The 25931-nt window shown below is 37.8% G+C and overlaps 1 protein-coding gene across 2 annotated transcripts in view; it reads left to right on the top strand.

Moving 5' to 3' along the window:
- The window catches only part of TBC1D22A (TBC1 domain family member 22A), a 115774-nt gene that overhangs the window by 11805 nt on the left and 78038 nt on the right, over positions 1-25931 (top strand). The window contains exons 3-6 of one of the 2 annotated variants that reach the window (XM_026702992.2): positions 5566-5903; positions 6943-7116; positions 20721-20791; positions 24854-24982. In XM_026702992.2, coding sequence (XP_026558777.1) covers positions 5566-5903; positions 6943-7116; positions 20721-20791; positions 24854-24982 — 712 coding nt within the window. Of the gene's footprint in view, positions 1-5565; positions 5904-6942; positions 7117-20717; positions 20792-24853; positions 24983-25931 lie in introns of both variants that reach the window. The other variant, XM_026702983.2, reaches the window with a different exon arrangement.

The raw sequence follows: 25931 nt of genomic DNA, 5'->3' as shown, positions 1-25931 counted from the left end.
TAATTATGTTTTATATTTAGATTTCACCACTCTCATGGGTCTTGCCTCACGTTGATCTTTAATATCCACTTGTCCACCTACTGCACCTTCTTCTTTTCCAACCTCCATTTGTTCCTCTTGGGATTCAATTGATGGGACCTCCTTTCCTGCTCCTCCTTCTCTGCCTCCAAAAACCTCTGCACAAAACAGTTCTGCTTTCTCAATTGAATCAATTCTATGTCTCTGTTCCTGCCACGTAAACATCAATCCTTCTGGAATCAACCACCTGTAAGACACCTCTTTTTCCAATAACCTTTTAGTCAGGAATCGGTATTCTCTTCTCATCTCTCTCACTCTTCTAGGTATTTGTTTTAAAACCAAAATTTCTTTACTTTTGTATTTCAGTGGCTTCTCTCTTGCTACTTGCAATATTTGTGTCTTCAAAGATTTTTAATAAATCTGATATGAACTTCTCTGGGTAGGTTATTTCTCATCGCATATCTTGTAAAAACTCGATATATCTCATCAATTCCATCCATCATCTTCTCTTCTGTTATCTCGGCGCCTCCGCCAGAATTCCTACCATTATCAGCAACCAAATCTTGTCCTTTTTCTTCTTCTATATTTTGGAATCTAAGATAAAATTCTGATCTATCCAACTCCCACTTGATTGTAAATGTATTGACTGCTGCTAGGATTGTATTTGCAAAAAATTGGAAAAATGAGAAAATTCCATTGCAAGAAGAAGTTGTAAAGAAAATTTTGGAATGTGCTGAGATGAGTAGATTGACTTTTGAAATTAGAGAGCAAGAAGATAAACAATTTTATTTAGTTTGGGATCTTTTCTATCAATGGTTGAATGATGAAATATTAAAATATAAAAAGTTAGATAATAAGGAATAATAATGACTTTATTTTCCCTTTCTTTTTATTGGTTTTTGATACTATATCTATATAATAGTTTTCTTTGTTTCTTTCTTTTTCATATTTGGGATAGAATTGGTATGATTATAAGATTTGTTTTAGAATAAAATATTTAAAATATAGTTATCTCATAAAGGCATGACCGAATAAAAGTTTAGTCAATTTTTTTTTTTTTCTTTAATAGCGATACTAGGATTTATAAATTTGTATTGATAAGAGTATTATATAAAGTAACTGTAATTGTGACTATGAGGTGAATGCACAAAACCGATGGACCAACCGACTTACTGTGTGTACAAAAATATGGGGGAGCTGATACTTTTATGTTTTGTTGTTGTGTTTTTTATGTTAAAAAAATAATAAAAATTTATAAAAAAAAAAAAAAGTAAACATTAATTGCTCTTTAAGTGTCTGCTGAAGTTTTAGATTTATTTTTTTATGCTGATGTCTGTTTCAATGCCCAATCTTGTTTAAGTTTCTCTTCATGTAACCCATAGTTTTCTTTCTCGTATAACCAATGCTGTTCCTACAATACTGGTGTTGCATGGTTAGACAATGTTCCAGTTAGCATGTGGACAGCCATGAACCACTTAGAAATTCAGCAGATGCAAAGACATATTTTTACAATTATACTAAGTTAAACTCCCTTTTATGACTCTGTGATCCCTTAACAGAATAGAATAGAATAGAATTCTTTATTGACCAAATGTGATCAGACACACAAGGAATTTATCTTGGTGCATATGCTCTCAGTGTACATAAACGAAAAGATACATTCATCAAGAATCAAGAATCATAAGATACAACACTTAATAATAGTCATAGGGTACAATAAGCAATCAAATCATACTAGGAAACAGTCAATAAAAATCGTTAGGATACAAGCAACAAATTTGGATAGAGTCAGGATGACTGGCTAGAGCTGAGCATTTACTGGCTGGATGCCCTTCCTGATGCCATGTGGAGTTTGCAGCAAATATTTTATTTGTGTCCTAGGAGAGAAACCTTTGCCTTAACCTAGGATTGAACTCTCAACCTTCTGAGTGGGAGGCGAGTTAGGGTTAGGGTTCAGCGCTAGGACACTAAGTCAAGGTTGATTACTTAAAAATAAAGTAATAAACCAAAAGTATATTGAAAATTAAAAATTGTAGATTTCTTCCCTGAGATCTACACATATCTAAAATAGATGCCTGAACAAATATTAAGGGGGGGAAAATCCAAGCTATTGTTGCATGATGCCATTAATATGTGTAATAACATGGCTAAGGTGTGTTATAATCATAATCATTACAGATAATTATGGAATTGCTTGCTGTTGCTTTCTTGCATACCTTTTCTGTGTTCTTGCTTTTTGACATGTAATTAGTACCTGGCTCCAATAAGTGGCAGTATGTTGGGTAAGGCATTGACTTGCATTACATATAATAATCTATTGTTTGCAAATAGCAATGCTCAAGTATCGCGCAAATTTAACTGAAAAGTAGACAACTATTTAGTACGTTTTAGTTTGAATGAATCTTATCACTATTGTATCTACACCAACTATCACTAAATCAACTATCACGCAAATCAGAATTCAGAATAAGGTTGCAAACCCAGCTTAGAAAACTGGTTAATATCAAAATATTTCCATTTTCTACTGGTGAATGTACATTAGTAACTGTAGGAGATGAGCAGGCTGAGCCCAAGGATAATTGTAAGTTTTGTAATTTCTGTAAAGTTGGTGTGTAAGCTTTGTAATTTCTGTAAAGTTGGTGTGTAAGCTTTAGCTTAGTGAAAGATTAATGATAGAAGGACTGATAGTGGTTACTTAAGCTTGACTTTGTGAGGGGATCATCCTGGCTGACAATTAAAGGCCCCTCTTTTGTCTAGTTGAAACATTCAGACAATGTGAGACAAGGAGTATTATTTTAAGTATCAAGGTCATTAATGAAAGCATTTTTGACATTAATTAGCACCTATTGTGTATTTATTTGCCAAGCCATTATGTGTATATATTTTCTTCTTGAAGTTTTGAAAATACTGTATTTAATGAAGTTTCTATTTAACATAGGGTTGTTAAAAAACAACCCTAAAATGTATAAAAGCATGCAGTCTTTTTCTCTACTAGTGCTTTCTTGATATATTACTACTGTTTTATAAAGCCAGATTGATTTTATGGATACAACATTGATTATACACATTGCATGTTCTGTATAGCAGTACCTTTTACCTCTTACAAAGGCTTTTATTGTCATGATTTTTATTAAATAGATAAGCTAGTGTTTTTTTTTTTAAAGAAATAGCTTCAGCTTCTATCCCTTCCTCTTCAAATGAGATAATCAGCAAGTATGTGTAGAAGAATGTTTTTTTTTTCAAGCTTCCTGAAATAAAGACAAACTGTTCGACCAAATGGAACAAAAAGAAAAATGGCCCTTTGTACTAAAATATCCAAAGCCACATATCCAAAATGGTCCTCAACTTAAAACCGCAGTGTGGGCCTGGCCATTATGGTTGCATGTTACAGTGACAGTTAAGTGAAGCATCTGACTTAACAACCCCTATTCCTGCTTTCCCCATTGCAATTGTTAAATGAACGTGTGGGTCGTTAAGCAGAGCATGGGGTGGATCTCAGGGGGAAGCTTTTGGAGGCCTAGTGCCAGCTCAAGCTCACCTGTCCCGGACCTCCTAAGTTCTCCCCCCTCCCCAAGACAGCCAGTGCTGCTCCGCTCTCTGCCCTTCAGGGTTACCCAGGCCTCAGCCTGCTCCTAAGCCGACTGTCTAGTTAGGCAACAGAGCCTAAAATCTGGTCAGCAGAAGCGGCTGGCACACGGAGGAGAGCTGTAGCCTGTAGGCTGAGACCTACTTCCATCCACCCATCCAAGGGACTTGCAGAGGCAGCGGGAGTCTCGGGAGGCCCTTGGGTGGCTAAATGGGAAAATGGTCTTGAAGTAGTATTAAGAGTTGCTGTGGGAGTCAAGTAGGCACGTGTGTGGGGAGGCCCTTTAGCTCAAGAAGAATGCATGGGTGCCACAGGGGTAAGTGAGAGGTCCCATAATGGTTGTGAATGGTGCAGGGAGGGTGGCCTGTGTTGGCACAGATACCTGGGGTGCTTGGGATAGTGCAGGAAATCCTGTGCAGATCAAGGACAATACGTGGGGTGGGTAGCGCAGGTTGGGAAGGGTGTGTGTGTGCCTAAGAAGTGCTGCATGAGTTGGGCAAAGCGTGTGGGATAAGCTTGGTTTGGGGAAGGGTGTGTATAGGTGCATAAGAAATACTGCATGAATCAGGAAAGGTTAATCCATTTGAGATACCTCGATTTGAAAATTGTTGCCCTGTGACATTGTTTTGATTGTTTAAAAGTTCACAACATTAATTTTAGTAGTATATGGATTGTGGTAACTCTCTGTCTCTGTCTCTGTCTCTGTCTCTGTCTCTCTGTCTCTGTCTTTCTGTCTCTCTCTCTCTCTCTGTCTCTCTCTCTCTCTCTCTGTGCGTGTGTATCTATAATCTATACACACACACACACACACACACACATATATGCATGCATATAAATTATTATATGTCAAGTGTTTTTAAAAACAATCTCCGTCTTCTGATTTAGCTGTTTTCATGTTGTGATGTTTAATCCACATCTCATGTCTGTGAAGTCCAGCATTATATTGGAAGAGTCTAAGTCTGTAATATATCTGATTGATACTGTTTGTGATAATTCCAACTGGCATGACGGACTCTGTGCAGACAAACACTGTACAGCGTTTGTACAATGATTATTCACGTTGAAGTTAAGCAGAACATATGAAGACCATAAGTTCTTGAGAAGGACTTTTTACTTCAGTGTTAACAGCTATACAGAATTATTACTTATTGTTAATTGAGATCTGTCTCTCCCTTTTCTCTTTTGGCTTGTTTTATTTTAACAGCTACAACTGAGTAGCGGAGTAGAAATTCTGGACAGCCATTTTGGACAGCCATTTGTCCAGAATGGTATAATATCTCCTGCTTAGGTACGGGGGTTGGACTAGAACAGTGGCCCCCAACCTTTTTTGTGCCACGGCCCGGTACCGGCATCACAAAATGATCCGCGGCCCGGTACCGGCATCAGCACGCATGACAAGGCAAGGCGAGCCGAGCGACTGGCCAGCCGGCTGTCCCCTGCTTCTCCCGCCACCTTCAACTCCTCCTTTGTACCTTTGTTGATGGACTTTGCTTGGGACGGCTTCGGGATGGCTGGCTCGGGACGGTCACTCGGCTCGCCTTGCCTTGGGTGTTGAAAGAATCCTCGCACCTTAGTTTTGTTCAAAGCCCCACCCCGCTTCAATGAAACTAAGGCACGGGATTCCTTCAGGACCCAAACGCCGCTTTCCAACCGGAAAAGCTCACCCGGAAGCATTTTCTCGTCAAACAAGATGGCGGCACCCAGCAAACCAGCGGCCCGGTAGGAAATGTTCCACGGACCGGTACCGGTCCGCGGCCCGGTGGTTGGGGACCCCTGGACTAGAAGACCTCTTAGGTCTCTTGCAACTCTGTTATTCTATTGTTCTCAAAATGACATCCTAATCTGCTTGCTTTTTCATCAGAAATATATCACTTTTAACCAACTTGAATTTTTTCCTTAATTAAATTTTACAGTAATGCAAGTATTAGTAAAAGCTGCTTTTTTGTTTGTTTTTTAAACAGTTTAAAACAAGGAACCAAGCCTCCTACGACCCCAGTAAAAGCAAAAAAAGTCAGCACATTTCAGGAATTTGAAAGCAACACGAGCGACGCCTGGGATGTAGGAGAAGATGATGACGAACTTTTAGCAATGGCTACAGAAAGCCTCAACACTGATGTAGTCATGGAAACAGCTAACAGAGTAATTCAGAATCACAGCAAATTACACGAGCAGCACAAATTGCAGGAGGAACAGATAGAAAGGGAGCAGCCCCAGAAAATTTCAGACTTGCCTTCAGCTGCATGTGGTGACAACAGACTGGTTAAATCTGTCAGCGAAACAAACACATCAAGTTCTGCAGGTATATTACACTTAAGAAACTCAATCGCTGCCCTGTGCTTCCCCGGCTGAATGCAACAGTTCTTCCTGAGCACCAATCAAAAGGTCATGCTGATTTTCCATAAATGAAGTTGGAAAATGGCTGATAGCTCAGTTCCGATACTGCGAATATTAAATTTATTATCCCGAGTTACATGGAACTCTAATTACCCTCTTAGTTTTCCAGAGACTCTGGTAGTAGAAATGGGGGGGGGGATCTATTTTTAATTATTTTCAGTATGAGAAAACTGCGAAACAACAGATTTCTAATAATTATATAAAACAGCACTGTACTTTCTTTTTATAAGTAAAATACTTCTTTTCTTACAAAAGGAAATTTCAGAGTGGTAGTCCTTAGTTTTCCCATCCGCTTCTTGACAAACCTGAGGTAAATAGCAGGATAGATCTCGTATTTGAGTTGGAGGTAAGGGGATAAAATACTGCTATTTGTAGTCCAAAGTTTATTGAAAATACATAGTAATACTCTACAGGGAGTCCTCCACTTACGACCACAATTGAGCCCAAAATTTATGTGGTCAAGTGAGACATTTGTTAAATGAGTTTTGCCCCATCTTACGACTTTTCTTGCCACGGTCGTTAAGTGAATCACTGTGGTTGTTAAACTAGTAACACAGTTGTTAAATGAATCTGGCTTCCCCATTGACTTTGCTTGTCAGAAGGTCGCAAAAGGGGATCACGTGACCCTGGGACACTGCAGTGGTCATAACTATGAACTACTAGTTGTCAAGCATCTGAATTTTGATCACATGATCATGGGGATGCTGGAAAGGTTGTAACTGCAAAGCGGTCATAAGTCACTTTTCTCAATGCCGTTATAACTTTGAATGGTCACTAAATGAACTGTTGTAAGGACACTCTCTCTCTCTCTCTCTCTCTCTCTCTCTCTCTCTCTCTCTCTCTCTCTCTCTCTCTGTGTGTGTGTGTTGTTTATAAATATCTTTTCTTTCCCCATTTCAGATTTGATCAGCTTTATGCCTTGTTTCCCCTGTTATATTTTCTAGACACTAATGGAAATACTTCTGTGCCAAGATCTCAGTCTCTTCCACAAGCCTCTACATATGCACTTACTGGTGGGGTGGCAGATAATGCCTCCGGTGTTCATGTATTATCTGAAAGAGAGGCATTGCGATTAGATAAATTCAAGCAGCTTCTTGCTGGCCCAAATACAAACCTTGGTAAGTATTCATAAACATTAAACAGCACATTAGATTAAGATCTCTTAAATAGTTGTGAGAAAGGAGTAGGCGGTTTGCTCTTTCCTAAAATGCATATTGGAACTTTTTTACTGCCTTCTATTCTGTTTAATTCTTTTGGCTTAATGGAAAGATTGGTGGTCCCAAGGATTTTAACTGTAAACCTATTGTTGAGCTTTTGTTGTCAAATCATTTCATCATTACGGTAGTGGAATTGCAGTTTTAAGGATGTCTGGCTGAAGTTTCCTCTAAAATGGCTTGGGAAAGAATAAAAACAATATTACAGGGATAGGAGAAAGATTTTAACTCCATCTCCAGAGATCTCACCTCTAGGTAGGTTATACTCTTCCCAGACCTTCAAGCAATTGTTTGGCAGCCGAAAGGAATGCAATTTTTCTTGCTATATAGTAAAATGTGCCTGTTATTTAAACAGACATAAAAAAAAAATATCAGAAAGCCAGAATTTTGCAGGCATCCACTTGCTCAATTTTACTTACAAAGAGCCTCCTTCTCTTTAATATCTGTATAGGGAGATATTTAAAATTTTTTATCCATATTCAGAAACATGGATGGAAAATGAGTCTACATTTATAGGGACATTGGTCCATTTTTCTCTGGAAATTTTCTTTAATTACCAGAGGTTCTGAAGCAGTAGATTTCATGAGCATTGATTCTGTGAGCAATTAATCATATAAATTATACTTTAGATATTTGTTAGATAAAGAATTTCCTGGGTCTCTATCATAGTCCTGGTCTAGAATTGCATCAGCTATTGAGCTGCTCTGAATATATTCCTGATTAACTATAGTTAAAAGATATGTTGGTTATGATGATGATGATGAAGAAGAACAAGAGGTAATAAAAAAAAGTATTCCTTGCAGGTTCCCCCCTCCCCCCCATTCACCATGAAAGAAAGAAAACTCCATGATATTGTCTATATGTTTTGTGTTAAAGATTAAAACATTTTCACATATATACATGCATATACATATACATACTGTTTTTTAGTAAACAGGAACAGGAACGAATTTCAGCGTTGTAGATAGGTCAGTTTTAGGAAACCTTTTATCTGTTTTCTATATAAACGTGGTAGAGGGGAGGAAGTGTCATAAAAAATTATCACATAAACTCATAGGTATCTTTCTTGACATGTACAAGAAAGATACTTATCAATTGATGCATCATCCTGTATGTTATGAACTTGTTTGGTAGCGCTTGATACTGCTTTTTTTTCATAAAGAATTTGAAATACATTATGTTTTTTTTTCTTGCAATACAGAGTAATAGAATAGAAGTGTAATGTGGCAGATTAACATTTCATTATATTTTTACTTTTACATTATCTTTTTACTTTTGCTGTTCTTATTATAACATTCTTATGAAAGTACTTTTTGAACTATTTGAATTAAATAAAATATCTCATTCTGTGCATTTTTCTTTTGTGACAAGCCATTTTTTGTCTTCTCACCTTTGATCCCTCTCCAGACTAGACAGTTTGTCATTGATAACAACTAGGCATTGACATTTACTTTATTCCCAAGTTAAACACAGAATACCAATTTTTTTTACACATATTTCACTTTCAACTTTTGCAATTGCTTTGTTCTGCTACTTATCCCTGCTAAGCTCACTCTTTAACTCCTTTTCAGCATATATGTCATATTAATTAACAAATTCAGATGTTAAAGAAATTTCAAAGAGGGTTAGGACAGCATATATCATACAGCAGATAAAGATTGTGGAAAGAAGTAATATAATCTAGGAATAAGAACCTATTTAGACAGCTGATAGAATTTGGGGAAAAAATATGAAAGAAAACTGAATTGTGGACTCTGGTGGTGATTAATGCTTCCCTATAGGACGGAATGGTGACCCAGAACTTTAAGGAGGCTATGGTCTGCCCTCTTCTTAAGAAGCCATTGCTGGACTCCACCCAGTTGGAGAATTTCCGACCTGTCTCCAATCTTCCCTTTTTGGGGAAGGTTATTGAGAAGGTGGTCACACAGTAGCTCCAGCGGTTTCTGGATGAAACGAATTATCTTGACCCCTACGAGTCAGGATTCAGGCCTGGATTTGGGACAGAAACAGCATTGGTCACACTTTTGGATGATCTCTGGTGGGAATGGGATGGGGCAGTGCATCCATCCTTGCTTTATTTGACCTCTCGACGGCTTTCAGTACCATTGACCATGGGATTCTCCTGGGGCAGCTTTGGGGGATAGGAGAGGGGGGCCTTGTGTTGTCCTGGTTCACTTCCTTTGTGGCCGCTCTCAGTCAGTGTGGATAGGAGGGGAGAGATCCAGCCCTCGCCCACTGCTTTAGGAGGTGCTGCAGGGCTCGAACTCTCTCCGCTCCTGTTCAACATTTATATGAAGGCCGCTGAGTGAGATCATCCAGCACCATGGACTGAGATATTACCGATATGCTGATGATACCCAGCTGTATATCTCAGCCCGTGGTGAATTAAGTGTTGCTGTGTCCTCCCTCTCAAGTGCCTGGAGGCTGTTAGGGGCTGGATGGGGAGCAACAGGTTGAAACTAAACCCTTGCAAGACCGAGTGGCTCTGGGTTTGGGGTTCGTTGGCTCAGGGAGAATTGCCACCTTTGGTTTCGGATGGGACGGTACTACCCCAAACCCTGTGAGTAATCTAGGGGTTTTCCTGGACTCATGACTCCTGGTCAAAGAGCAGGTGGCAGTCGTGGCCAGGTGGGCCTTTGTGCAACTGCGGGTTGTGCACCAGTTACACCCTTTCCTGAACCAACGGTCCCTACTCAGAGTCACTCATGCCCTATTCACTTCCCGTCTTGATTATTGCACTGTGCTCTACATGGGGCTGCCCTTGAAGAACATCTGGAAGCTCCAGTTGGTGCAAAATGCAGTGACCCACATGGTTTTGTGCAGACCCCGGTGTGCACATGTTTCACCTCCTGCGAGAGCTACATTGGTTGCCTGTTTGCTTCTGGGTGCAATTCAAGGTGCTGGTTGTCACCTTTAAAGCCCTTCATGGCTCGGGACCAGGTTATCCGAGGGAACGTCTCTTGCCGGTCACTTCTACCCGACCCATTAGAGCAGGGATGTGTTAATAGACCACACAGAGAGAACACAATTAGTCTGTAACCCAGTTTGCAGTGCTTTATTGAAGAAAAGAAATTAGCCTTTTTGAAAAACAATAACAAAGTCTTCCTATCCTCTCTCATAAGGAAGTCCTGGTGATATGGGCTATTTGAAAGGCCCTGTCTCCTGTGTGAGGACTGAGAAGGGTGCGTGAGAGAACTATATGTGTGTAAGGGAAGAGCAACATATATATACACGTGTGCATGAGGGAGCAAGGGGCACAAGAAGCAAGCAAGGCAGCAAGTTACCTTGTGATTTTACATCCATATATGAAATTGTTCTGTGTTTTATTTCTTATCAGTAGAGAAGCATCCAGATGTTTCAACAAACCATGCACTCAAATGGCACGTTTAAAGTGTACCAGTATTGTACTGGGTTTTATGAGGATTACCTAATAAGGGGAGCTTGGTCCATCAGTTGAGATCAAGCTAAAGTAACATTGAGTCCTTCCTTACAGTATCTTTTTAAGTGAAAATATTTCCTATTGGTCACAGTGGAGCTTAGATAAGAATGCATAATCATAGCTCCTACTGATACTTTGTCTTTGTAAAACAATGTTAAGAATAGTCTTACAGTATTGTTTCTTACTTCAGAGGTTTGGAGAAAAGATGTATGGCTCTTTTGGTGACAAATGGCCACGATTTGGATATTATTTAATTGGTTCCCTGCCCACTTTCATAATTGCTAATCTCAAATGTCCTTTTCTGCTCTCTGAAGCCAAACACAGCTGCATAGATAGTCTAGCTCCAGCTTCGTGGTTAAGGTGCTCCTCATCACCCTCAGTGGAAGGGAAATTTGGGAGCAAATATTGAACTGTTGCTTAAAACTCTCCAAACAAGTTAACCTTGAAAAAACAGTAAGTATTTATAAATACGACCTCAATTTCCTGAATGGGAAAGATTCCATGAGGCACTAAAGCTGCCATGTTTTTATATTAATTTATATTTCAACAATTCCCATTTCTACTGCTAGCCACTCACTTTTCAAATTCTGCATTGTCATTCAATGATTAATCTGTATGGTTCTGTTTTTGTTTCTTTCACATTTCTATTTCATCTATTTTACTAGAACATTTTATACTTCAGCTAAGTTGGCCTTTTTTGGTTGAAGATTGTTTTTCAAGAATATAATGTGTTCAGCACGCTCCATTTGTCTGATGCTTCTTAATTTCTCAATCATTCAGGAAAAAATAAATGCAGCATTGAACATGGATTTTTTAAAATATGTATAACAGAACTGTCCTTTTATTTTTATTTTTAAAGCGGTTAGTCTGGTTGCCCATAGTAATTTCAAGCCATTTATTAGCTCAACCTCTGTGCTGTTTAACTTCTCAGATACTGTTGGGGGAGCTGCAGTTCCATGAATCTGCATTGTTTTAGAAGAATATTCTAGTTCTTTTGGAGTTGAATTATGCTAAGATTTTTTTTTTCATAAGAATTTGAAGCTTATAAATCTAGTTTATCATGTCCATCATTTAATTGTTCATTCAAATCACGTTACGATTTACAGTGTCTCAGTGAAGTAACTGTTTTGTGTCAAAAGATAAATAATGCATGAGCAAAAATTGTGGGTTCCCTTAAAATTATACAGCCAGAAATATTACGCTTAAAGGGAAATAATAGAAGAATGCTTTTGTGTTTTGAGCAAAATATTGTGCATAGTTAGTTGCTTGGTTTCCAGCAGGCCTCCAGGCCAGCAATGACTCCTATTTGAAGCAGAGTCTTAATTTTTGATAAAGCAGAGGATCAAATCTCCATGGTAAAAGTGTAGTTTATCGGTATTTATTTCATTGTAATTGTATAGTGTTAACTGAAGTTTGCTGAATTGAAACAGTATGTAATGAGTGTATCCAGTTCAGGCTGGAGAAATATTACAGAAAGTTAATTCCGTCTGTTTTAATTGGATGTAAATGCTAATTGTTTCCAAGAGTATACAGATATTTTATATCCCATCTTGGAGATTTTCTAGAATCTAGCAATATGCTTGAGTTGTTCAAATGGAGCTCTTGATACTGAAATAGACAAGGATCAATCTGTTTTACCAGAAGGAAGAATAGGCAAGCTTGAAGTGCTATCTTTATGGGCTTTCCTTCCTGGAAAGAAGAAAAATCCTTGCATCCAAAGAGTGGCAATACTTAATTGCTTCAGGAAAGCCCGAGATTGTGTTCTTGATGTGGTATGATTTCATTAAAAAAAAAAATCAGTAGTCATTGGGTTGAAAAATTATTTTGTTCTTCCACATTCATTGGTTAATTATGATTCCATCGTTTAAATAGGAGGTTAGGCATTTTAGTGTTTGTCTTTCGATCTGGTGCTTTTTTCTTTATGGAGAAGTCGTTCTAGTCACTGCCTTAATGATGTAGTATATTTCATACTTTCCGTCTTTTTTAGTAGCTGTCTTGCTCTTTTCATGTGAAAACTTAAATATGTTTTCTGGAATACTTGGTGCTCTCTGAGCTTGTTTGTTTGCTTTGCAGACATTTCATTACCTGATTAGATAACACCATCAATGAATGGCAAGCAAACAACTAGGCTCAGAGAAAACCAAGGACTCCACGTTCAACCTTGAGTTACATATATTCTTTTCTATTGAAATCCATTTTGCCTAAAATCGAATTAGTTAAATAGACGTGCAAAGAATTATGTGATAGAATGAGTCTTGTTTGGTTCCTGAGTCATATTTGTGCTTGTTGCATGATCTAGAATGGAACATGGGAACGAACTATTCTTACTAAAGTTAAAGGCCATATACTAACCTGTTATGTCCCACCTTCCAAAATAAACAGATAAGGCTGAAAGCAGCAGTCCTCGCAAATAAAGGCAGCAAACAGGAATCTTCACAGATAACAGCTATAGATAGCCTCCACAAGATAGTCCAAGTTAATAGTTCCAACGAAATAAATCCAAGTCCCAACAAGATATTTCAGGTTTAAATCCTCCAAGCCAAAATCTTCGATTCTCCTTGCAAACAAACACTTTGTTCCGGACCAAGTGCAAAGTCATCTCTCTCCCTTTATAGAGCAGCAGCTAATTAGTCTAATTACTGATCTGCCCTCCTCCTGTGCTCCCGTTGGTTTCTTCTCGTAAGGAGACGCCTGCTTCTGACATCCACCCAGCAATCATCTAAATTATCTTCACCTGAAGTCTCCATAAGTTCCTCATTGTCAGCCGTTCCCGGCTGATAACCTGATTAAGAAGCAGAGGAGGTTGAAGGTTCAGGCCGGTCCTGCAATCAAATGTGTCCTCATTCAAAACTGCAGGCAAAACTGTTAGGACTCCCCTTTGAAATTCAAACAGACAGAGCTCTTTGCAGTAACGTCCTCATTCAAAACTGCAAGCAAAACTGTTAGGACTCCCCTTTGAAATTCAAACAGACAGAGCTCTTTGCAGTAACGTGCTAATTAACTGGCTTGCCCATCAGATTAACGTTTCCTGGTTCTGACGTCAGTCCACGATCTAACAGTCATCAGATTCAAAGTTCCTAACAGGATTGGTCCTTCCAATCACAACACTAACCTATGAAAATACTGTAAAACTTGTTTGCCAATCAAAGAATAGTATTTAGCCTATTTCAAATTAACCTAGCATCTTTTAGTTGCTCAAGGAGATATTTGCCTTTTAAGCCTTGCATAGAGAAAAGTATTCACCAATGCAAAAAACTCAAAAGGAAAATAAATAAAGATTCTTTTTCTTCTTTCCTGTCTACTTGCAAAGAATCTTAAAAAAAGTAACTAGAGTAGTCCTCGACGTATAACCACAGTTTGAGCCCAACATTTATGTTTCTAACTAACAACTTTGTTAAGTGAATTTTGCCCCCGGGACTGGTTCCATGGAAGGAAGTTTTTCCATGGGCTGGAGAGGGCATAGTTGAAAACATGCTGCTTGCATCCCACAGATGGAAGGTTTGTTCGCACGGTCCAGTTTCTGGCATGCTGTAGCCTGGTGCCAGTCCACGGACCGGGTTTTGGGAGCCCCTAAGAGACCATCTCTCATATTCCTAATTTGTTCAACTGTTCCATTCTATTAAGAGGGCCTTTCCTTAGAGAAGCCATCTTTTGATGTTTCCAAAAGGAGAAATCCAGACAGTCTTTGAAGTCTTTAAGGTCACCTTCCAGGATGTTCATCCTCTGTAGCAACAGTGTCTGCAGTTACTGGCGCTCTTGTCCATTTCTTTGTTTTATTCTCTTCTTATTTGAATCTAGCGAGCGCTGTGTTCAGTGTTTGGTTTCTTGAAGATTGAATGTCAGAGTAGTTGTCTTGTCTCCAGAATCTTGTCAATAAAGTTCAGCTGCCTTTGTAGCGGTTTCTTTCTAGTCCTTTGATACTGGTTAAAGTTCCTGGGCACTTATTAAATGTGACAAGGCTAAACAGGAAAAGAGGAGCAGCAAAAAAAAAATAAATCTAATTCTTTGCTCGTCATATCTTTCCTTCTTCCCACCAATCTACTCCCAATACCTCTCTGTTTCGAGAAGAAAAGATTGTGAGGTTGACACCGAGGCTTTTAGTTAAAATAATTGGAAGGTGTATCTCATGTGCCTGAGTATTTGAACTACAGGAAGTCCCTGTTTAAACACTGCCTCATTTAGCAACTGTTTGTAGTTACGACAGCTTTGAAAAAGTAACTGCAAACCATCCTGACATTTATGCCTTTGTCAGGTTTGTAAAGCAAAAAATAGCTCATTTAAAATCATAAACACAGTCATGGTTTCACTTAGTTACCGCTTTATTTAAGGACTGAGTTGCTGCGTTCCAGTTGTGATTGCTAAACAAGGACTATCGGCTATCTGTATTTATCTGCAGGAAGCTAGGAAAAGAGGCGCTGCTACCAGTATTTGTTTAGGAACAAAATGAGCATTTCCATACTGCACAAGCATCCTTGCGGAAGGGAGAACACTTCTTGAATCTGCCTATTCTCCTCTGAATCCATCGCTGAGATTTGTTTTTTTCCATCAATGTTGTTTTCAACCTAGATCTGCTTAAATGAGTCAGAAATACTTTGAAATATAATAGACATATTTAGTTGCAGACATCCCTATGGAATATGGAGAAGGATAGCAGTCAGTGCCTTCAAAGACAGCATGTTCTCTTGGATGCTAAATCTGGTGGAAATGGCTGTTTGAGCAGAATCTAGTCTTTTTTTTAAAAAAAAAAACCTTTTATGGGTTTTTTTAAAATTACAATTAAAAACAAAATTGTAAATACCATTTAAAGAGAATGAAATATTTGTAATATAAATCTGATTATCTAAGAGACCATATCTCCTATTATTAATTTGCCCAAAAAGAAAAGGTGGAAATTTCTTTTAACACAGAGGGGAAAAAAATGAGGAAAAGGGGATGCTAATGTTAAATTGCAATACAAATACATTAATTGTATTTGTATGAAAACTACCACTGGTCAGTTTTTCAACTTTTGACCACATGGAATCATGTGATCCAGAATTTCCTTTTTGCTGATAAAAGACCCAATTCAGAGATCGAGAATTGGATCTATCTGGCCTCCCCTCTTCTTTCAAAGTGATCTTGTGATGCAGTCAATATTAGAAAAGGAATATTGCTTTTTTGACTTTATTCTAAAACGTGCAGCTAAAAAACATTCGTATAATTTTCATGTGCAAAAAATAATCATTGGAACCTGTGGCTGCCTTTTAAAGTTTCATTTACCTTATTTGAAGCTTGTATATATACTTCTTTCTAGATGCTATAGGCAAAACATTCAGTAAAGAATATCTGTGGAGATTCTCAGTCATCCAGGTCATGATAGTCCCCGAGGTACTTTTTCAAGAAGCAACTGAACTTTCTTTGTTTTTTACTAGAAGATGTTTCTCTTCTCATCCAAGAAGCTTCTTCAGTTCAGACTGAATGCTTCTCTTGGATGAGAAGCAAAATGTCTTCAAGGAAAAACAAAGTAAGTGAAATTGCCTTTTGAAAAAGCTTCTTTGAGATTCAGTAAGGAAATGACATTGAGGAATTTCACCTACGTACAGCCAGAATGGTGAAAGCTTCCCCTTTCTATTTAGCATTTTATGGCAGAATTTAAGATATTGGTGAATTCAGTGATCAAGATTAAAAAAAAAAAAAATCTAGGAATTCTAGATGGTTCCTAAGCCATAACTAGTATATATATCTAGTGCCCTTCTCAATGTCAATAAAATGACGTATTCATTCACTTAGTTACTAGATTTCTATCTCTTTTGTTTAGAATCATAGAATCATAGGGCTGGAAGGGACGTTGGAGGTCATTTAGTTCAACCCCCTGCCCAAGGCAGGAGGCCTTATTGCATCCCGGACAAATGGCTGTCCCATTTTTTCTTGAAAACCTCCAGCGACGGAGCACCCACAACTCCAGGAGGTGAGCTGTTCCCTTACTTAATTGTACTTACTGTCAGTTCTTAGTTCCAGATTGGATATCTCTTTAGCAAGCTTCCAATCATTGCTTCTTGTGCTGCCCTCAGATGCTTCAGAGAATAAGTTGCCCCTTAAGTACCGCAAGGCAGCTACCATGTCAGAATACAGAATATTGACTTACACAGTTGGAAGGGACCTTGGAGACCTTGGCCCACAGGCTGGATGCATCAGGCACAGGCCACGCCCACCCCAGCTCCGCGAAGGCAAAAAACATTGCAATATGTCACACGATGGCAAGGTGATATGGCGAGTTTGACATCCGTGCCCTGTACTATTTCATATAAATAGCTTTCCAATCTCTTCTTAAAATCCATCAGTGATGGAGCCACCCACAACTTGTTCTCAATGACAGGAAATTTCTTCTTAATTCTAGGTTGGATCTCTTTCTGATAACTTTCTATCCATTGTTTCTTGTCCTGCCCTCAGATACTTTGGAGAATAGGTCAATCCATTCTTCTCTGGGACAGCCTGTCAAATATTGGAAGGCTGCTATCATGTCAGCCCTGGTCCTTCTCTTTGTTAAACTAGACATACCTAGTTCTTGCAACCATTCATCCCGTGCTTTAGCCTCCAGTCCCCAATCTTTGCTGTTCTTCTCGGCATTCTTTCTAAAGTCTCAGCATCTTTTTTTGTATCGTGGTGGCCAAAACTGGATGCAGGTTTGCAGAATTCCAATCCTTCTCTCTTGGTTAGGCAAGACATGCTTAGTTCCCTTAAAAGTTCTTTGTACAATGTAGCCTCCAAAGCTCTTATCTTTGATATTCTCTGCATTCTTTCTAGGGCCTGAGCAGCATTTTTTGTATCATGGTGACCAGGATTGTAAACACTACTCCAAATGTGGCCTCACTAATGCATTATAGAGTACTATTACATGTTATCTTGATGCTCTCCCTCTGTTGGTACAAACCAGGACTGCATTGGCTTTTGGGTAGGTGCAGCACACTACTGACTCACACTTAAGTTATTATCCAGTAGGACACCTGCATCCTTCTCACAGTTACTACTGAGCCAGGTACTGTGTAATCTGTATCTATGCCTTTGGGTTTTTTTTCTTCCTAAATGCAGGATCTTCCTTTTCTCTCCATTGAATTGAATCTTGATCCTTCTGAATCATGAGTCTGTCTTCCAAGGTTCTGGCAGTTTGGTGTCATCTGCAAAATTGATGGGTTCTCTTTCCCCTAACCCTGTGAGATAGGTTGGTCTAATATCACACAGTGAGCTTACATGGATGAAAGTGGACTTGAACTCCAGTTTCCTCATTGGCAGTTCATCACCTTAACATTTATACCACACTGGGTCTATTCTGTTGAGGTATCTGTCAGTTTTTCTTCCTGCTAATTTACACTTGGGAATGTAAATAGAGGTGGATATATAATATCAAGCAGCAGTAAATTTTTCTTCATTACAATTGTGGAACATAGGATGCACAAGCAATTATATTAGAAAGCTTGTAACTGGACCTTCTGGAAATGTTTCTTTAGTACTGATGATGAATTGATTTTTTTTTCTCCAGATAGTGTTTTTGTATTTGTTGGAAGCATAGTTAAGGAAAGATGATCAGATTTCTAGTCCTTCTTGGATCTAGGCTCTTGATCCTTTTGGAATTAGATGTACAAATTTTTCTAATTTAAAATTAATCTAATTCTTCTCTGATTTTATATTTATTTTTATCCTGTGGTTTTTTTAATTAAATGTAATTAAATGTGATGCAGATGTACCATGCAATAAATAATAATTCTAATGCAACCTTTTCCCCATTTTTGAAATAATTTGATATCTTTTATCCGTAATGCCCATCATGACTCATTTTGGAGAAGGAACAAGAAGCATAAATAAAAATTATCCTTGGCATGTAGAGAAAAATACTGCAGTGGGATAACACAAACAGTATCATTGGAACTATTTGATAGGTGATCTACTGTAGGAGCTCAGGTCTTGCACTTTTTCCTTTTCTGTTTTTTATGTCTTTATAAAAAGCAGAATTGCGGTGGTGATATGGTGACATCATTAGAGATAGGCAGGGGAGTGAAGGCGAATGTGTCAGGGCAGAAGTATGACATCCTTGCTTAATGATAGTCCAGTCCTGGCCTAAGGACCTCAACTGGGACTACTGAAACTTCTGTCATCAGCAGCACAATGTTTCACCTAATAACCACTTAGCAACAGAAATTCTGGCTCTCATTTAGAACCTTAAGTGAGGACTACCTGTATTTTTCTACTGGGATGGCAGTAGATTTTAGTAAACCAGAATAAAATGGGTCTTGGAATTTTATGAAGAACCTTGGATCTCTTCTCCCAACTGCCCTGTGTGTACTCAGTTTTAATATCTGTCATATAACTACATAGATATTCTTCTTTGGGTGAAATCTGCAAAAGAAGAATGTAACTTAGTGGCATTTCACTCTCTCTGATGTTTGCGCTTTTACTTAGGCCATCTCTCCACCTGCAATGTGCAGCTTGTATGTAAATGTTTTGAATGTGGTGTAACAAAGGAATTAATGTTTGCATTAAAAGTCTTTGATACGGCCGTTGTTCTTCCCACCCAAACAGAATGCATATGTGTCAACAGATTATATCAGGTAAACAATGCACGTGCTATTTATAAATGTCCAGGAACGGCTAGGAAGAACAGTTGGACAACATACAATCACTTTCCTTTAGGGAGCATTTCAGTAAATTCTTGAATTAGAAACAAAAGCTTAAAGCACGTTTTTTTTCCTTGGTGTCTCTGCATTATGAGACTGAGATACAGGAAAGTTGGTTGGGAAACAGTTGTGAAGGAGGTCAACTAGTTGGTTTCATAGTTAGGTGAGGTTTAGGTAATTTTGAATTTGCTGTTATCTAAGGTACAATAAAGTAAATGCTTCATACACTTCCTTATTTCCATTTTTAAACTGCTTGAAAGTGTGGACATATATTGAAGCACAACATGGCTAAGTTGCAAACATGTTATGATGGTGTTTTTATACTTTAAGGCAGGTCTAGAACTCACAATCTCCTGGTTTGTAGGCCAGCCATTACCCAATACACCAAACTGGGTTTTATTCAGCCTCTCTATTTAAATGTATACTGCAATGTATTCCAGATGTATTAATAATAATACGAAGAGAGGTAAAAATGACCTTCATAAGTTCACTTGTTTTAACCATGTTATTTGAAAAGTTTTCTTGTCTTGTTTGATGAAAAAAACCCCCAAATTCAAATATTGACAAAAATCCACAAATCCACAAACTATTGCTGCAATTCAAATATAGATTCCTTCTCTCGACGTTGTATGATATTTTTTTAAAAAAGCTCCTAAGTACCTGAGAAATTCATGGTGTCTTAAAAGATTGCAAATATGGAAGAAAATAATCAAGGGGACAACTATATATTGCACACAGTGATCTCTCCAGAATTGTAATGTTTTCAAACATTATTTGCAGTATTCAGTTTATAAAAAGCATTTTTATTAATCTTTTTATATTATCAAAGTAAGCTAATTTCATGTTGAAACATTTAAGCACTTTTCTTAAAGTGTTTTGTTTAAAGAAGATTTAGAAACCAAATTCCTCTCAAAAGTCTAATCATTACACAATTTCAGAAGCAAAGTTAATATTTGAATAATGTAGACTAAATGACTATTAAAGTCGAATAAACTGCCAACAAATTTGTCGTCTTTTTCAGAACTAAGTTGATCCAGACTAATAATCCTGTGACCAGGCAAATTTAGCCCCAAACAGGTTTAGATGCTAATTTTAAGCCAGGATTTATTCCATAATGTAAGTTTTACAATTTACATGATTAAAAAGGTCATAATTATATTTGCAAGCCAGTATTGTTTAATTGTGTTGTTGTTAAGTGCAGGCATTGAAATAAATCCCTAGGCAACAAAGAATCCAATCACAGAAATTCTTTGATTTACATTTCAACAATTTTTTAAAAGTGAGGCATGGGAACTCATGTGTAAGAATCAGAACAAATACCTAGGTTTACAAGGAAATGTTTAAGGAAATTATCTTAACCCCAGTGTATTTTCATGCAACTTCTTAATTAATTGCTCTTTTTCTTTTGGTTGGGCAAGTAGAAGAATTGCGGAAGCTGAGTTGGTCAGGAATTCCAAAAGTTGTACGGCCAATTACATGGAAGCTCCTGTCAGTAAGTACTTTTTGATTTTATGATGATGGTGTATGTCTGCCGTGTATAATTTTGCTTGAATCACAACTATTAAGTAGCATTACAAACAGTGTGGCCAAAGGAACACTGTTCTTTTTCAGTTTCAAGAAAAGTTTCAACATGCTTTCGAAGTTCTGTTCTTTTTCCTACAACAATAAAGCCCATTCCTGGAATCCTTATTGTGGCTATTCCCTGACTTTGCCTACCTCAGAAGGATAACAAAACTCAATAAGTAGGCACAAAGTCAGTTGATCATCAACTGTCAAGATCCTAAGAGGCAGAGGAACCTGGGACAATCTGGAAATTGCAGAGACAAATGGGATGGAGGAGAGAGATGCATGAGGGAATTGGAAGGACAATCAAGTCACTGTCTTATTTATATTCAGCTTGAGCAAAGAACATCCCAAGTCAAAACAGTAACTTGATCTATTTGGCCATATATCTTCATCAAGAACCACAAAAGGCAGGTAGAATATTGTCAGTGAAATAGTGGTACGGAAGCTCTTTGGCATATTCAGTGGAAGGGTATAAAGCAGAGTTTCTCCAAACTTGGCAACTTTAAGACTTGTGGACTTCAACTCCCAGAAAGCTGACTGGAGAATTCTGGGAATTGAAGTCCACAAGTCTTGAAGTTGCCGAGTTTGGGGACCCCTGGTATAAAGGATAAAGGAGGGTCCCAGGATTGATCTTTGACACCTGCCATAAGGGAAAGCTCCTGAAGATGTAATTCACTTTGCAAACAAGCCAGAAGATAGAGAAGGGTTGAATTAGTAAATAGCTCCATTATCGATGCCAGGGATCATAAGTAGTACTATGGTCGTATGTATGAAATACTGCAGTCGGGTCCTGAAGAATCAACCTAGTGTGAGAATTTGGGACTTGGTTACCAAAATAACATTTAGAACTTGAGAAAGCACTATTTCTATTGGTTTTCACAAAATGCCAATTGATGTGGATCAAGAAGGCCACTGGAAGACAAAGAGAAGTCATTGTGAGAAGGCAGGCCTCACAAGAACTTCGGATTAGTTCAGTATTGTGATCACAAAGAGGGATCCTGGGATTTTTTTTTCCCAGTGAGACAAAGAAGGTCATACTTAAAGGAGTCTAGGAAAGTCCCAGGGGTAATGAAATTTGAATGTCTTATGGGTCTCCTGATGTACAGATGCATTCCTTGTTTGTGGCAATAAACAAGGCTGCTGTATTTTTTATTTTTTTTAACCAGAAGAAGAAACTGTACAGCGATTCATATTTGTGGGTAGTGTATGTTATTTGTACTTTAAAAATAAAAGTTGGCTTGATATAGAATATTGAAACTGTTGATCCAGAGAGAGTGCCTGTGTTAATCTTAAAAACTGAGTAAGAGAAGACACGTCTGCCCTAAGGCAAACATTTATATCCCATGAAGAGTTAAATTTACAATTACACATTAAATTGTTTTTAATGATACTAATAGTATCATACATAAATGCAAACTGTTGAGAAGAAGTGAAGCCTAGAATTTAATATTTAACCTTACATAAACCCATGCGACAGGATATTAAATGTCAGATTTCATCTAAAGACATAATGTAAGCTAATATAGAGTAAAATACCTGGAAAATATTGTATCTCTATGTATGTAGGTGCACACTTTTAACAAAAATGCTTAGCTGGTGCTAGAAAATAGAAGCTGTGCGGATGCCATTCCTCCAGCTCGTTAATCTGACTGTCACGGAGGTGTAAAGAATCAGATAATGTTTTTTACATCCTGTTATTTAAATAGAGATTAAATAACAGCTTTTCTGATTTGGCCATAATGGTAATTGAGCTTAACTTTTCCCTGGACAATTTAGTAGGTAAAAAAGAATGAACTGAATAACCAAACAATTGATTCTTAGTCCTGTCTTAGTGCAGATCTTAATAGATTGCAACTTTTTCCTGAGGTTTGAAGTCAGCTTTCTTAAAAGTAATATATAGATAGTATTTAAGTATTGTATGCTTGGTTTTATTGTCCCTCACTGCCATACATTCTAATATGTGCGGTGTAGTTATGCATGGGATTAGTATTGGGAAGATCAAGTTTCATTTTGCAAAATGAAGCTGTTAGCAAGACAAAAATGTATTAGTTATTCCATTTTTAACAGCTGCCAAGGTTAACTGAAATTGCCCATTATTTCTGTGGCATAATATGAGCGTTTTATGTTTCTGGAAAGCGTAATCTATACCTTTGAGTTAGTTGCATTAAGAACTTAAGCCGTGCTTCACTGGATCAAGTCCCTAGCTTGTCTAGGCCAATTGTCTCTTCTTTTAATGGCCAACCAACTGCACAGGACAACTCGCTAATCCTCTACCAGATGGTCTTCAGAGGCAGCCCCATTGCCATTGAGGCTAATAGCTATTCATCCTCATGATATCTGTAGATTGGTCCAATTTTTTTTTTGAAACCAGCCATCCTCGTAACCATTTCCCACTTGTGGTGGTAAATTCCAAAGTTTAATTATATAGTACATAAAAAAATATTTTTTGTTTGTCCTAATTCTTCCAGGATCCAGTTTCTGGTTCCAGTACTTTGAGAAGGGGGAAATAGCTTCACATTGTGCACAATTTTGTAAAAATTTTCCCATTTCTGTTGAATCAGCTTATTTTAGGGAAAAAAATCCTATTTAGGTAGTCCTTGCTTAAGAACTTAAGAAGTGGGACTGGCAATTGTCTTTAAGCAGTGCAGCTATTATGTGAGACTTCATGTGGCTATGATGGCCTTATAGCCTCTCTTCCACAGCAGTTTTTAAGGGAATTACCCGTGGTCATAAAGCAAGACATCCCATGACCATGGCTGGTGATTTTACTGTCAGCTTTTCCATTGACTTTGCTTGTTAGAAGCTGGCCGTGGTGTGCAAAATGGTTATCGCATAAATACAGAAGGCTGCAACAGTTGTGAATGCATCTGAATGTTAGCCATGTAGCCACAGAGGCTACATGGTAATAAAGTTATTTTTACAGTGCCATCGTAATTTTGAATGGTCACAAAACAGGACAGTCATTAAGTGAGGACTGCCTGTATTTGAATTTTGACTCACATTCATCGACTCTCAGTGATTTCATGTACCATTCCTTATTAGTATTTCAGGTCATTTACCAACAAATTATGGCTTTTGTCTCATTTTTGACCCTTATTCTTTCACTTCAGCTTATGTACATAAGAAAATCCGCGGAAAATGGATGTTTAAGAATTCTGTGGAAGTAATGGAGTTCCATGGAGGGATGTTCTCTTCTTTTTCATGATGAAAAATAAATTGGGCAATAAAGTAAATTAATCTTACTTTTTTCAATTATTTTGCACTGAGTGCACTGCCTTTTTTTTTACATGGATATATTAACATCTATAAGACTGCAAGATGAAGACGAATCAGATTATGTTCTTTGCTTATGCTTCAGGGATTGGCAATAGTTCCTGCGACATACTTTTTATGGTTAATTTCAAGAGACTGTCTAAATTTGTGAGTTTTCAGAGTAATGATTCAGAAAAATTGTACACTATGCAGTCTCCTAAGATTTCAGTCATTTTTAAAATAATTTTCTCCTTTAATGATGTTGCCTGTGCCATTATGCAAAATCTCATAAGAATGTCTGGAAAATTGCTAAAATCTGATTTACATTAATGCTGAATTTATTTGCAAGAAAAATGTATCCTAGCTTATTTTAAAGTTTTACAGATCAGATTTTTCTATTCATATATTTTTTTTAATTTGTGTACCTTTTTAATTTGATTGAAGTTAAATTTAATTAGATGAATTTCAGTCTATTTGAGTAGGTCTTATCCCTTTGAACATACTATGAATACAGAAATAAAAGTATAAGTAGCACAATATAATCTGAATCTCCACTGCAGTCATTGGCAAAATGGTTCAGTAAAATGCTGCTCAAATTTTCAAAGGTGAAAACCCCCAGTTTACTTGGCTATTTTGTTGATTGAAATTAATTTGAAAATACCTGATGCCATAGTACTGATTTTTTCCCCCTTGAATTAATGATTAACAACTGCCTTTTTTACCTCTCAATTACTAGGGTTATCTTCCTGCAAATACAGATAGGCGAGAAGGTACTTTGCAAAGAAAACGGAAAGAATACTTCGCTTTTGTTGAACAATATTATGATTCAAGAAATGAAGAAACTCATCAGGATACATATAGACAGGTAAAGGAATTGTTAAAATGACTCTTGTTAAATTGTTAAAATGAAAAATCAAATGCACAGGTACTGTATACGTGATACCTTGCTCAATAGTAGTAACCGTGAGAGGGATCTTGGAGTCCTAGGGGACAACCAATATGAGCCAGCCCTGTGCAGCAGCTGCCAAAAAAGCCAACACAGTTCTAGGCTGCATAAACAGGGATAGAATCAAGATCACATGAAGTGTTAATATCACTTTATAATGCCTTGGTAAGGTAACACTTGGAATACTGCATCCAGTTTTGATTGCCACAATGTAAAAAAGATGTTGAGACTCTAGAAAGAGTACAGAGAAGAGCAACAAAGGGGACTGGAGGCTAAAACATATGCACTGGGCAGGAACTGGGTCTGTCTAGACTGATGAAAAGAAGGACTAGGGGAGACATGATAGCAGTGTTCCAGTATCTCAGGGGCTGCCACAAAGAAGAGGGAGTCAAGCTATTTTCCAAAGCACCTGAGAATCAATGGGTGGAAACTAATCAAGGAGACAAGCAACCTAGAACTAAGGAGAGATTTCCTGACAGAACAATTAATCAGTGGAACAACCTGCCTCCAGAAGTTGTAAATGCTCCAACACTGGAAGTTTTTAAAAAGGCAAGTGGTTCATTTCTCTGAAGTGGTGTAGGGTTTCCTGCCTAAGCAGGGGGTTGGACTAGAAGACCTCCAAGGACCCTTCCAACTCTACTCCTCTCCTTTCCTCTCCTATTCTGACGAGGGCAATGTCAGAAGTGTATTCTGTAGCAAGAATAGCCTTGTTATTTTTTGTTGCCATAATACTATCCCAAACTGAATGAACATTTGAAATGGGCACATTAAAGGGATTTATCTGATCATAAGAAAAAGTTTAGGCTTTGGTTTCCCATAGGTCCTGGTTGTCAGAGCCCTGGCTTTGTTTATGAACAGCTGCAACTTT

This window comes from Pseudonaja textilis, chromosome 5 (genome assembly GCF_049901715.1).
Source record: "Pseudonaja textilis isolate UNSWEBS1 chromosome 5, rPseTex1.2, whole genome shotgun sequence".
Classification (NCBI taxonomy): domain Eukaryota; kingdom Metazoa; phylum Chordata; class Lepidosauria; order Squamata; family Elapidae; genus Pseudonaja; species Pseudonaja textilis.
The sequence above is the reverse complement of the archived record's forward strand: the minus strand, read 5'-3'. Positions and strand labels throughout refer to the sequence as shown.